The sequence below is a fragment of the Charadrius vociferus genome, unplaced genomic scaffold, assembly GCF_000708025.1.
Source record: "Charadrius vociferus isolate BGI_N301 unplaced genomic scaffold, ASM70802v2 scaffold423, whole genome shotgun sequence".
In the NCBI taxonomy this organism is placed as follows: domain Eukaryota; kingdom Metazoa; phylum Chordata; class Aves; order Charadriiformes; family Charadriidae; genus Charadrius; species Charadrius vociferus.
In genome coordinates, this window is record NW_009648149.1 from 992,417 (window position 1) to 1,007,029 (window position 14,613).

Here is a 14,613-nt window from a genome sequence, read left to right on the forward strand (position 1 = left end):
CGTCCCAAATCACTCAAAATATTTCCTTGGGAAATCAGGCTGTCGGCTGGGTTACAGCAAATGGGTTCTGCGACCTCGCGGTGGCGTGGCCGTCACTTGCCCCTGGCTCTTCACCCACCCCGGGCGCCCGCAGTGGTGTCCGCCACCGCTGCCGCGCCACAGTGATGCTCGGTGCCTGGGGAGGGGACCTTAAAGATCCCCCAGCTGAACCCCCTGCCCGGGGCGGGGACACCCACCGGACCAATTCATTCAAAAGCATTTTAAGAAAAAATGTCAGATGACTGTGAAGCGCTTTTCGTTTTGGACCCTCGTACAGAATTGACTTGGGATCTTAATTTGTCTTCCATTCTTGCTTGTTGTCTTGTTTCTTGTGCACTTCTTTAATCCACCTACTGCGTAAATGTTTATTCGCTGCTATATTGAATTTTTTTCTGAGCTTCCCCGTTGCCATGCAGGATGGGTGGAGGACTGTAGTTGTGGAAACGGAGAGCAGCTCTGCAATGGCTTTAATCTGCCCTCGAAGCTCAGCGGAGCAGATACTACGAGCTAAATCTGCTCGTAGATCAGTCTTTAGAGGTGTCTAAAGTGCATACGCAAAATAAACATCTTCTAATTCTTATTAAATATTAACCTTCCATTGTGAGTGTGCATATGTATTCTAGTCATAATTAATAAATTCCACAGATTTTAGTGATCTGAATGTAATGATCCCTAACAGTCAGTAAATAGCAGAAAAATTAACAGTGTACCAATATAGCGGAAATCATTATTTGTCTCAAACCGCGAGGTTCCAAAAACACTTGCTATAGAAGCCGATTCCTATCATGAGAAAGAAGACCTTCCTAGGAAATCATTAGTAAAGATAAATTCTACAGTTTTTCATGAGTACCAGATCACGTTGTATCGTTTCTGTAGTTTTACGGGATTACAGTACAGAGCAGCACTGCCTTTCTGGGGTTACTCGTGGGTCATTTTAGTTAGTGTATGTCTTGTGTTCATTTATTTTCTAATTCTATTTTGGAAATGCATAAATGATGCAACCTGCCCAGTGTTGTTGCCGTAAGACTTACAAACATCTTCTACGCGATTTTATTTAATTTCCCCACTATAAAACCTAGATTAAAGAAGAGCCCGGTCAATTAGAGAATGAGCAAAGCCTGTGCTTAAGAGAAAATCACTTAATCTGCACTCGGTAAGTCTGGAAAATTCCCCATCTTCTGCCATGTCACAGTTCAAATCTTCCCCCAGAAAGACTGCAAAATTCCTGATGATGAGCATCAAAACTAAAGGAAAGCGTGCACGCTTCTCCTGGGTCAGGCTTCTCAGTCTTCAGCAGAATCCGGAGAGGGTTTGTCCGCCAGGACCTCGCGTCCCCGGCGGTCAGGACGGTGGGCTCTGTGCCCAGTACAAGGCGGAGCGCAGAAACCCCCTGGGTATAGAGTCACTGTGCCGCACTCAGCGGGCTCCCCGCCTGCCATTTCTTCTTTTTTTTTCCATATTTAAAGCTCAGTTGTAGTTCTGCCATAGCCCGTCACAGGGCACGGGGGGGAAAGGGTTCACTGCCATAGACACGAATGCTGAGGTGCGGGGGGGAAGAGCTGTCGGGGGAGGCTGGCGGTGGCACCGGGAGCCCCGGGGGAATGCGGGGTCTTCGGCAGGTGTGCCGTGTGCCGTGCGGACGGACAGACGGACAGCCGTGGAGTGGAGCATGGCACTGGGGAGGAACCATTACACCAGAGAGCTCCTCTCTCCCGAATAAAAATGCAACAGACCTTCTGTGTTCGTAACCGTAGTCTCATGTATAGCACAAACGCTATTATAAAATATGGTACATGGAAAAATTGTATGTGCATTTTGGGTCGAGCGGATGGGGCGTGAGGTCCGTCTGGCAGGGACTGTGCGCGCTCACGTCCCGTAGGCTCCAACCGCTGCGGGAAGAGAATTGGTGGTGGTGGTTTGCCCTTGGGGTGACTTTGTCCGACTCTGGGCTTCGTGGGGAGGAGAACTGTGGGGACTGAGGCAAAAGAAGGGCTAAGTGTGGTAGAACTAATAGGGAGGAATGAGCAGCTGCAGCGCTGTTCTGGCAGAGGATGAAGCTGTGTGAAGCTGCTCCCCAGATAAGGAGGTGCTGCTCACAGGGAAGAGAGATTCCCTTCTCGGTGGGAACGTGATCTTTTAGAGCAGGCGGTGGTGTGAACAAGTAAAGTAGAAAATTACTGCCCTTGGTAGAAAAGTATCTCAAGAGCACGCTTGCTTAATAAAGCTGATTTCAATCCTGCATGTCGGAGTCCGTGCCTTTCCGTCTGCCACAGAGGATGAAATATTGTGGGAAGGAGCGGGTTCCTTCTGCGTGCGTGGGAATGCCCAAAGCTGTTGTAGCCCGTCTGTGCCGATCGCCGCAGGATGGGAGAATCTGTAAAAGAGAAGAAACCTGCCCGGGCTGGGCACTGCGTCGCCCCCGCCGGGACCCCCGGCTGCCGAAACCCCGGTGCTCCACGCGTGCTCTCGGGGGCGGGGGGGTGTCTTTGGAGACTTGTACGGCTTTTATAAACATTCAGCGTTTGCAGGCTGAATCACAACAGACCGAGGCACCTGGAGCATCCCTCGCACCGCTGCCCTCTGCTGCAGCTCGCACCCAAACCAGCAGCTTTTGTGCTCGAACGTGGCAGCGAAGCGGAGGCGCAGCGCCTGTGGCGGGAGGGCTCGGGGACGCGGTGGACGGCGTTGGGGCACAGCGCTGCTCGCCCCTTCGCGGCTGGGGGTGGGGTGCGCCCGCGTTTGCGCATTCGGGTTGGTCAGCAAGTTGCCTCCAGGCCAAAAGAAATGGTTAGTTAAGCTGCTGAAAGCAGCGTCCTCTCTCCCCCGCCCTGCGTTCATTGATTAATTATGAAACTGTAATTAGGAAAAAAAATCAAATTAGCATTGCAGACGGAGAGGTGGGGAGCGCAGCCCGGCGTCTGCCTGGAGAGCTTAAGGGTATGGGGAACTGTGGAAAAGAGGCTACGGAATACTCCTCTTTCACCAAAAAAAGCCCCTCTTTATTGAAAAGCGAAGGTACGGAGCTTCAGCTCGGGCAATGCGAGCACACGAGCCCTGCCTGCAACACCTGGGGGGATGAGGCAGGCGATTCCTTAGATTCTGGTGGTAAAATCTCTCCTGCCGAACTCCCCGACGGCCCACTGCTGTGCTTATAACCCAATTCCTCTCACAGTTTTCATACGTTCTATTGGGATTGGCTATATTCTGTAGGTAAGATGGGATTGATTACATTATAATCTGAAAAGGGAGTTGGCGACCGTGTGATTTAATAAATGTTACTATAAAAAAGTGTAGTTCATAACTTGTCATCGCCGTTTTCTGGGGAAGCCCTCGGCAGCAGCGGAGCTGTGTGTCCAACCGCGTATGTTGTAATCTTGGTACGGCATAGACTTTGGCTGGACATGGCGACGGGGGGAACAGTAAGGCAGCACGTATTTTGAGAAACAAGGTGGGTGCACTTATGCTGAGGCCTCAGGTTGTTTTTTTTTATGTGGTAAATTGTGATGAAAATAAGGCATCCTTTCCCACCTTCAAAAAGCAACAGCAGCTAAAAAAGCAGCTGTACCCTACAGTCATCCCCACTCCACTCGTAACCTTTATTATGTGGCATCATTTATGTACATGTGAGTGTAAATGAGAATAAAATTCCATCCTTGAAAATGAAAAACGAGCCCCTGCAATGAACTACAGACTCAGTGTCAATCCCATGCAAAATAATGGCACACAAAATTCCGGACTCCGGGAAGAAATAGGAGCCAGGGACTGGATTCCTATTAGCCTCGATCAGGCAGGCTTCAGGGGCAGCGGCCCCGGTCGGACGAAGCAGCTCCTCCAAACGGGCAGGTGAAAAAGCAGCGCTGTGTCAGGCACTGGTGGGGTGGTTGGTTTGGGAAGGTCAGCAGAGCTGCGGTGAGGTGGGAGAGAGGATGCGGTGAGGTAGGAGAGAGGATGCAGTGAGGTAGGAGAGAAGATGCGGTGAGGTAGGAGAGAAGATGCTGTGAGGTAGGAGAGAAGATGCGGTGAGGTAGGAGAGAAGATGCCGTGAGGTAGGAGAGAGGATGCGGTGAGGTAGGACAGAAGATGCGGCGAGGTAGGAGAGAAGATGCGGTGAGGTAGGAGAGAAGATGCCGTGAGGTAGGAGAGAGGATGCCGTGAGGTAGGAGAGAAGACGCGGTGAGGTAGGAGAGAAGACGCGGTGAGGTAGGAGAGAGGATGCCGTGAGGTAGGAGAGAGGATGCCGTGAGGTGGGAGAGAGGATGCGGTGAGGTAGGAGAGAAGATGCCGTGAGGTAGGAGAGAAGACGCGGTGAGGTAGGAGAGAGGATGCGGTGAGGTAGGAGAGAGGATGCGGTGAGGTGGGAGAGAGGATGCTGTGAGGTGGGAGAGAAGATGCTGTGAGGTAGGACAGAAGATGCGGTGAGGTAGGAGAGAAGATGCCGTGAGGTAGGAGAGAAGACGCGGTGAGGTAGGAGAGAGGATGCGGTGAGGTAGGAGAGAGGATGCTGTTGGACTGAGCGGGCAGGTCCCTCCTGCGGCTGAGCCCCGGGGTGCTGCTGCTCTCCCTCCTCCTGCTGGGGACACCAGCCGTTGCCGCCAAGCTATGCGATTGTAAGGAGGAAATTAAGAGGAGTTTCCCGTAGTACTGCTCAGGAGGGAATCACAGGTGGAGGTGCAGCGGGAGCCCCAGGAGCCCCCGGGTATTTCTGTTATTCTGGGAGCGTACGTAACCGGTTCCTTAACCACACCGCAGCAAACCACCCTCACCCCGTCAGTGCCTCCTGCCCTCTCCCTCCCTCCAGCCCCCCGTGGCGCGGAATGGCGGTCCGGCTGGTAATAACTGCACAGGGAAAGGGGAAATAAAGCCGGGATAAAGCAGTGGGTTTACCTCTGCGCGCAGCGCTGGTAGGACCCTCGCGAGGCCATTATGTCTTGTTCCACTGTTCACATTTCAGGATGATTCAGCTATTCCTCAAAAGAGAGAAACAAATATTACCTAGGAAGCCTTCCAAAAATTAAGCTTGTGGTGCTCAAATCATCTGCAGAGAAAGATGAAGAGGTCATTTATCACGTACGGGTCCTTAGTCATAGAAAAGATACTGGATAGCAAGGGGGATGTTCAGTCTTGCAGACAAAACCGTAATAAGATCTGATTTCTGAAAGCGGGATTTTGTGGACTGCAATTTTGAACTCGGATGCTGTTTCCCGGCAGCAAGGGGGTATTTAATCTCCGGGAGCGCTCACCAGACGTGGCAGTGCCAGCATCACCGGCGGTTGCCAGGAGAAGAGTGGACAGCCTTCTGAAACATGTCCTTTAGTCAGGCTTCTGGGAGAATTTCTACAGCCTGTGACTACCGGAGCTCGGATGAAATTATCCTGTGGCCCCTCTGGCCAAATATTCCACAAATCTGTTAACACGCTTGAATTCCATTGATATCAAATTCCGTGCTCCATAGCCACGGCTTACGTGTACAATCACCGGGAAAAATTTTCCAATTGTTTGCCATTAGGACATACAGTTTTATCAAAATTAAAATATCTGACAAAATGCTATAGGTTTGGGGGTTGAACATGGTAGGCAAAACCTGTAACGGAGAAGGCGAGACTGACAGCCGGAGTTAATGGTTATCCTAAAACCAGGAGGAGAGGGGCAGAGCTGGAGCTGCGGGAGGAACCCCGTGGCCGGGAGCCTGAGCGTGAGGGGAAATGTGCTGCTTTTGTGAGAAGAGGACACTTGAAAAGGATGTGGATGATAAAGGGCAAATAAAACCTCATGGGGAAAGGCAGAGGAGGAGGAAGGCGACGCTTGCATTAAGCGGCGGAGAAGAGAGTAGACTGTGCTGAGCTTTGCCTTGGAAAAGAAATTTTGTTCCTCTGTGTGAACTGAATGAAATCCTATTACTTCAGTTCCAGATTCCTGCCTGTGGCAGGGCTGTCAGTGTGTTTGCTTTGGAAATTTGTATTTGGGGAAATCTGATTACAGTTGCTTATACGATCCGGCTTTTCTGCTGGATCCGCGTGGCACTCTGCTCCCAGGACCTACGGGAGCAGTGCTGAAGGACCGGCAGCAGAGCATCCCAAGAGCTCCTCATCCCCACCGAAATTAATGGTATCGTATTTCTAATCCGTTTTTATCGGTGGCGGTAATTCAATCCGGCGCTGAACCATGAGTGGATATTTCACCCACCCATTTGCTGGTGGTGGGCGCAGGGAAGAGACTGGACCAACTGTAACCCTGACCCTGGCACAGCACTGGGAGACCTCCTCTGCCTTGCTTTGGTTCGTACTGGCCGCCCGGGTGCCCTGGTGGCGGCGCAGAGGGCTCCAGCCGCCTCCGCTGTGTTTAGCAACAAGTTTGAGGCAGATAAAAATCCCCTGGAGAAACAGCGTTAGGTGGTAGGTGTGAAAAATCCCTCGGTGGTACTGCTTCAGTAATGCCAAAACTCGAGCAAATCTCTCTCTTTTTCTACCTTCAGAGGTGCAGAACCTCAAATAAGAAGTTTAATGCTGTTGGAAATCTTACACCATAACATTTACTTCATCTGGAAAATATTTTCACGTTTCCGAAGAGACACTGTGTCAGTCAGTTGTATATATTTACTTGTGAGAAGAACTGTTTTGAGTTATTTGATTCCTTCACTTGACTTTCTGGAAGTACGTTCTTGAAGGATAAAGAAATAAATAGCTCAGATTTAGGAAGATATTTTGAAAATATTGTAGACCGACTGAAGCCACTGCGTATGGCACATTACTCATGATGTTCTGCTCTCAGATGGATTTCTGCCTTTTGGATAGGATGATCCCTCACCAGCTGCCTTTAGGGAGCAGATTTATTTTTCAGACTCTGTACATAAAAATAACAGTTCCTGACAATGTTTTGTCTATCGCCGAACTGTGATGTTAATATTTGACTCGGGCTGGGCTGGGGCAGGGGGGGAGACCTGTATTACCAACGCCCGATCATGGTATGGGGGACCCCGAGGAAGGGTCATGCCATGGCATAAATCTGCAGGAGGAGGTTGAGTAATGGGTTCATCGCATGGATCTGCAAAGAAATCTGATTAATAAATTATCCCTTTACATGGAAATAACTCTCCTGTATGTTTCAGCTCCTAAAAACGCTCTGTAACGACTGCGTGCTTTTCCAGGTCATCAGGTGAAGGAGGGAAGAGTGGATTGGTCTTTGAGGTCCCTTCCAACTCTAAGCATTCTGTGATTCTATGATTTGATTCTATGATTGTCACCTTTGTGAATCAGATTATGACAAATTCAGAAGTACATCTCTGTTCAAGTGATCGCGTAAACCTGCTTGAACCTCAAAGGCGGTAGTGCCAACCTTCACTGCTTTAGGGAAGGTTCAGCCCTCCCCAGACCTTCATTTTCCCTAAAAACAATGTTTCTCTGCTAATTAAAAATACTCTGCATAGACTCTTAAATTTTCTGTGCTCACAAATGCATAGGCACAAGCGAGCACCGAGAATTCCCAGCTTTTTGAAGTCTGTCTGACCCCAACTCTTTTCTAGGACTGAAATACTTCCAGTCACCGGACCAGGGAAGGGGCTGGAGAACATCCGCAGGTGGAGATCCCAAAGCACACGAAACTGCTCTGTGCATGGGAAAAAGCTCTGTACTTTTAAAGTACATTGAAGGGATGCTAAAAATATACTCCAGGTTGCAAAGGTGGCTGTATGAGTTCAGATGGTAGGATTTTGGCAAACCAGTGAGACGAGACCGTGGCATTCAGGAGAGTAAAGCTCCAGTTGGGCAGACTTTGGTTAGGAAAATCATAGAATGGTTGGAGTCAGAAGGGACCTTAAAGATCATCTAGTTCCAGCCCCTCTGCCGTGGGCAGGGACATCATGGGAGATCATAAACATTTTTTTTCTCATTTTATTGGTACCCATTTACCTTGCAGAGCACTTTGCTTTTAAAGCAGTCGTTACAGAAGGCTCCAGAACACCCACATGTAAAAATCTGTATCTTTCCCTGATATCTGTGCAAAAGTTGTTATTTATCATATAGAGAATAGTGCTTTTCAGAGACGTCAGTAGAGCATGCCTCGTTACCCATTGATTCCATTTCTATATCTAATGTGATAACGAGACATAGAAAGCAATACATATTTCTTTAGAAAGAAAGATTCATTCTGAAATCCAGAATTCCTGCCTTCATGGCTGGGACGCTGCGTTCCTTTCCTCCCTGTGTGACGTTACAAGAAGTAAAGCATTCCCTTAGGGTTAAGCCATTTAATGCTTTCCATCATTTTCCATCCATGTGGAACTCTGTTCTCTTGTGCCCAGATGTATAAATAGTACAGAAAATGGAGTGAAGCGAAGAATTCCCCTGATGAAATGAAAGAAAAAGATCTAGCTTATTTTTTCTTGGCCATGTTGCTACTGCAAGCCTAAAAGCAATACAAAGCAACCAAAATAGATGCATTTTAGCCTTCTCCGTGAACAGATGTGACTCTCCAAGTACAGACAGCGTAGATGTAATAGGCATCGTTATTTTTAAAAGTACAAGAAAACTTTATTTTAATCTTCTTTTCAAACTGTCATGAGCAAGCTCAACCTTCTCTTAAACAAGAGCATCCATCAGTAGCAGTTTACTGGGAACTCGATAACAATGCCCACTCCACACAAAATAGAGGAAATGATTCTTTTTTACTTGTAGCATTTGGAATCCTTGGCTCAGCTTCTGCGAACGTGATGGAAATAGCTGTGGTCACACCCCAACGAGGTTTTTGCATAGTTATATTTCACTAACCGCGTGTATTTTTAGCCGCAATGGCAATAAGGGTGTCCCCGCGCTCCTCAGCCATCCACGCTCTGGTGGGATTGCGCTCGTTCCAGCAGCTCTCCGTTACAACTTTCTCCTTGTTTCGTTCCAGTTTCTCCGAAGATATTCCGTATTTCGACCGACATCGTTGTGAACGAAGGCAGCAACGTCACGCTGGTGTGCCTGGCCACGGGGAAGCCGGAGCCTTCCATTTCTTGGAGGCACATCTCTCCCTCCGGTAAGCACTGCCGCCCGTCACCTCCAGCTCTCCGCCACTAACAGGTTTTGCATTTTCAGTTTTCGGAAGTGTGACAGCATCATTTCTGTAACGTCTTAAAAAGCGTGTGCTTGACTAGACTTTGAGAAAATAAAAGCTGCTTCAGATTTCAGCCAAGAGCAGTGAAAACTATAATACTACTGTAATATGGGAACGCAGAAATAAAGGCACCCTAAATATGAGGATATTTTTAAGCTCGTTTTAACGGGCTGCAGGCATTTATCAAACAATCCCAATTAAAAGCAAACCAAGGAAATAATCAAGAACTTGCTCTAGCAGGGGAGTGGGACTAGATGATCTCTAGAGGTCCGTTCCAACTCTGAAAATTCCGTGATTCGGTGAAGAGCACGCAGGGCTGCCTGGAAGCATGAGTGAAAGTTAAAACCATGAACGCATCATGCAATAGATTTATTTTAGTGTACCTACCGTTGAACGATTATTCCGTCATACAGCCTAGTTTATGAGAACGGCTTTATTGAGCAAATGAAATTACGTGTATGATAAATGACAACCAAAACAGCATAGTTTCCATTGAATATTTCCGTCTATACTTTTAACCCCTGATAAGGCGTTGAAAGGGACGCTTTCGGCGCAGGCTGCAGGCGCCTCTGCGGGGGCAGCGCGGGGTCTGCCGGGCACCGAGCGGGGCCGTCCCCACGCCGCCTCTCACCGCTGCCGCTCTGGGGGTCCGGGGGGGTCTTGCGCTGCTGACAGGCGATGCGCCCTGCTTCCAGCTGGCTGTCGCCGGCAAGGCGGGTGTTGCTCTGGTTCTTTTCGAGGGGCTCTACGACGAGAATTGATTTTGCAGTGAAGGTCTTTCTGTTTCCTCACACAACTTTTATGAAATCCATGTAATTGCGGGGAAGAAACATGGACTGTCACGGCTTACCGCGGTGTCTCATCGTCCTCAGTAACGGTTTGCTTTACAAAGCAAGATCTGAAAAAAAATCCCCAACTTTTGACCTTTAAGACAATGACAATGAATTTTGCTTGAAGTGTCCATCAAGGGACTCCGGAAAAAAATTCAGTAGTAGCAGAAAATGGATTTTAACTAAATGTCAAATAAAATTTTATTGGAAACCGTGGTGATTCTTTAGAGTAATAGCTTAAAGCATTAGATCGTCTACAGAAAAGAGCTGTTACAATTTTCCTGGAGAGGCAAAAAGCAGAGAAGGGGAATTAGTGCACTCAGGCTGGAGAAGGGGTCTGAGGAGGAATCGGATCCTCCTCATCTTGAATTCAGACAAAATTAGTGCGCGTAATCACAAGGGCTTTCAGTGAGCCCACTGATTTTGTATCTTGACCAAAGGACTGAGAACGAGGACTGAGAGGAAAAAATGTGATCATGTAGCTGCGGACCCATTACGTGTACCGCAATGAGGACTGAAAATGAAATTCGAGGACAAGACTAATCAAGGATGCCGTGGTGCAGGGAGAGTCAATCAAAGCGCTCGCGGCGCAGCGACGGCGCGCTCTCGCCAAGCGCCGGGCACAGCAAACCGCGGGCAGACGGGTACGTTTTCTTACCACCGAGGATTTAAGGGCAGGCGGTTACAGCCTGTGTTTCCCTTCCCATCCCCGAGACCTGCTTCGTTCTGCCTTCACAGCCCTTCTTGGACCCAGAGGAGAGAGCATCGCGCATTTACCGTGCACTCGCTATTTCATCCTCTCTGCCGCAGCATCTTGACCAAGTAGCTGGCAGGTAATCCTGCAAATCCCATACACCTTCTCCTTTTAGGATTGTCCTTGGGGAAGGGCGGCTTGTTGGACTGGTTTTGCCGCATCCCCTACTCTCTCGCCAGGAAGCAGCAGGTTAGATGAAACGCAAACACGCGCTTAATAAATTTGGTACTCAAAAAAAAGAGAAAAGCACAGAACTGAACCACAGACTGGCTGAGGTGGGCAGGGACCTCAGCTGGTCCAACTCCTGCTCAGAACGTGTCCAGTTGGGTTTGAATAGCTCCACGGATGGAGGTCCCACAGCCTCTCTGGGCAACCTGTCCCAGTGTGTGATCACACTCACAGTAAAAAAGCTTTATTTCATGTTTAAATGGAATTCCTGTGAGCCCAGTGCCTCTTGTTCTGTCACCTGCACCTCTGAGGAGAGTCTGGATCCATCTGCTTTACACCCCCACCAGCTGCAGGATCCCCGAGCCCTCTCCTCTCCGGCTGAGATCCCACCTCCCTCAGGCCCGACGCTCTGGCCCCTTCGTCACCCTCATGGCCCTCCACTGGACTCGTTTCAGGATGTCCATGTCTCTCTTGTCCGGAGGGGCCCCTGAGGACACCCGTTGTAAAACAGTGGGACGTGCCCCTAGGGCCGGCTTGCTGCCTGGGGTGGCACTGGAAGTGGCTCCTCACGGCACAACTGGTTTACTTCACCTCCAGATGCATTTCCACTGGTGCTCATCAACGGCTCAATCTTGTTTATGGGCAAAGAGGAGGTACACCTGATAAAATAATAATAAATGCTTGTTTTATATATGTAATTGAGGTTTTAACTCAGGAATCATTCTTAGCCTAGTTCTAATGTTCACTGCCCATGGTGAGGGTGTTGGGCTAGGTGATCTCTGAAGGTCCCTTCCAACACAAACCATTCTGCGAGTCTATGACATACCAAAAAAAGAAAGAATACTGATGCAATTAAAGTTTTTATAGAAGCACTTACTTTCTATCCCTTCTCCTGGCGATTAGCACACCCTTCCCTGCCCCATGGGGGCTGAAGGTGGGGGGCTTCATTCTGGTGGGGGGCTGTTAGGGTGAGTTTCAGCATCCAGTATCCTTCAGGGGGAGGAATACGATGTTCACGGTGGCAGTTTCTTCTTCCTCCCTCTAGGATGCGTTTGGGGTCATTTTTAGATGTTTGCTATCATGCTGTTACACCTTTGCCCTTCCTCCATCGCTCCGCAGCGCCACATCACATCCCAATTCACGGTCTGTGCTGCCTCCTGGGTATGTCCGATGTCGCTCCCTTGTTCTCGATACCCCTGAACCCCACTTTGTCGAGCTCCAAACCTGCACTTCTTTAACCGACCGTGGGTGAGCTGTTCATGGCCGGGGGGTCTCCTGCATTACTCCGCTTTGCATCATCATCTAACAGCCGTAAATGCCTCGTTACACACAGGAAAAGAACCGAGAAAGCTGCAGGCAGGGCAGGACAAGCCCAGGCAGGGACAAGCCTCAGCGCTGAGGCCCGGCAAACTCATTGCGGGCGCCGCATTGCAGGGCTGCACCGTGACAAAGCCCGTTTCTTCCCAGCGCGGAGGACGGATGCGGCCGCTGCAGAGCACCGGGACCTGCCGTGGGTGTCCCCCGGTTGACGAACGGAGAGAACTCTGTCCGGACAGGAAGAACACCGGATCCAAATAACTTTTTGCTCAAAAATCTTGTAAAATGTGATGGAAGCAAACACCCGGTTTACAGACTATGTTCTGTTCTCTGGTCTACCAAATAAAGAAGAATTTTTCCATTTCCGTAACACTGTACCACTTCTGTGCTCAGGTGTATGTTCTGGCGCACGGACAGTTATAAATGGCGCTCAAATCCAATTAAATATCAGTCTGGCAAACAGGAAGCCTGGATTTATTAGAAAACAAAATGCAAGAGAATTGAAAACACCAGATTTCTGCCACAGTTTATATTCTGTCTGCAGCAAATTACCTTTATCTAAACCCGAGCTTCGTCTGCACTTTATAATTTCTACCAGTTTTCTCCTGTAATTCCCAGTGGCACTAATGAGGCTTACATGCAAGCGTCACACCTAGAATACAACACTCAATTATATTAAGGAATCATATTTAGAATATTCTGAAATTGTTTGTCAAAGCTGCTACTAAAAGATAAGAAACTGAAATCTCTGAATACAAATGATTCAATGTAGACTAATTCCGAAATATTATCGTGATTTGCATCACTGCAGCCTTTACTTGGCCGAGGTCGGATTCCATTTTCTTGAACAAGAGATAAAATGAACCTTTCGTAGGAATGAGAATAAAATGTATTTAGAGGTGATTTTTAACTTAGTACATAAATTATTTGCCTGGAATCTTTATTGTGCATGTTTAACTTGCAGTCATTATGTAAATGCTTTCATTATATAAATATTCATTATACAAACCCATTATGTAAATCCAAAAAATCTACACATTCAGTGTAACACCACAAGAAACGTGGGGCTGCAGTTTGTAATCTGCAAATCTCGTATTGTTGAAATGTCATCTGAATAAATTGCAGGTATTACTTATTTTGTTCTGACATTTAAGAGCAAAGTGCAGCATCGATAGTTTAAGAATGAAACCGGAATTTTAAAGAATTAAGGTCTGCCTGAAACGTAACTCCGGCTTTTAGCGCCCGTGTGCAGAGCGTGTGTGTGTTACGTTGCGGGTTTTGAAAATCGAGCTCTGCGGGTGCTGCCAGGAGCGGCGACAACAAAAGACATTCAGAAATCTTTTGATAGAACGTTCAGGTGCTGTATATTGAAATTCTTTTCCGCTTTGGTTTTGACAAAACTTTCCAAAGGCGAGTTTGCCCAGCGGGGAGGGACCGGTGGCCCCCGGGGGGCTGGAGATGGCCGACCGGGCGGCCGCGCTCCGACCGCGCAAGCCGGCAGGGACCGGCGGCGGAGCGGCTTTGCTGCTCGGGGCAGGCGGACGGGGAGAGCCCGGCATCCCCTGTGCTCGGCGGAACGTCAAGGAGGTTAAATTCTAAAGTTTCCAAAAGTTTTATGGAAAAAACGAAACTTTTTCTACCTGACTCCCATCAACCAAAACGGCACTTCTTGAAAATGCACACCATAGGCTAACGATCAGGGTATAGAGGGTCTTTATTTGTTTATGTTTGAATGAAGCAAACGGAGAGGAGCGGGGTGTCCCCCCCGTCCCAGCAGGCTGCTTTGGCGCTCGCCGCTACGGCACACGCAGAGGGGGCTCGGAGCGGCCGCTCTCCCATGGGAAGGGGGTGGTGAGAGCCAGCAGAGCCGGTCGGATCGGGCAGACGTGTACGGTTGTGTTTTGCTGAACTAGCTAAATATCTGGGTGGATGCTGGGGGAAACAAGGTGCTTCCGATGAAGCACATCTGCATTGAGACAACAGGGACCAGGATGGGTTTATATCACAGAATTACAGAATCATTATGGCTGGAAGAGACCTTTAAGATCATCAAGCCCAACCATCAACCCCACACTGCCAAGCCCACCACTAACCCACGTCCCTCAGCACCACGGCTGCCCCTCTGTTAAACACCTCCAGGGATGGCGACTCCACCACTGCCCTGGGCAGCCTGTGCCAGGGCTGGACAGCCCTTTCCGGGAAGACATTTCTCCTAATAGCCATCCTAAACCTCCCCTCTCCTCAAGGTGCAACTTGAGGCTGTTCCCTCTTGTCCTATTGCCTGTCACTGAGGACACCAACAATATCAAATAGAGCGAGAGAGAGGAGCATAAGAACATTGCAAGAGTAGCCTCACTTTTGGCTTTGTTTAGAGTGCTTGACTTCGCAATCATAACATTTACCACAAGTGTTGTT

At 48.9% G+C, this 14,613-nt stretch overlaps 1 protein-coding gene across 1 annotated transcript in view; it reads left to right on the plus strand.

The window, feature by feature from the left end:
* NEGR1 (neuronal growth regulator 1) overlaps positions 1-14,613 on the plus strand; it is a 171,248-nt gene that overhangs the window by 51,888 nt on the left and 104,747 nt on the right. The window contains exon 5 of the mRNA XM_009883989.1: positions 8,926-9,051. Within this exon, the coding sequence (XP_009882291.1) occupies positions 8,926-9,051 (126 nt within the window). The remainder of the gene's footprint in view (positions 1-8,925; positions 9,052-14,613) is intronic.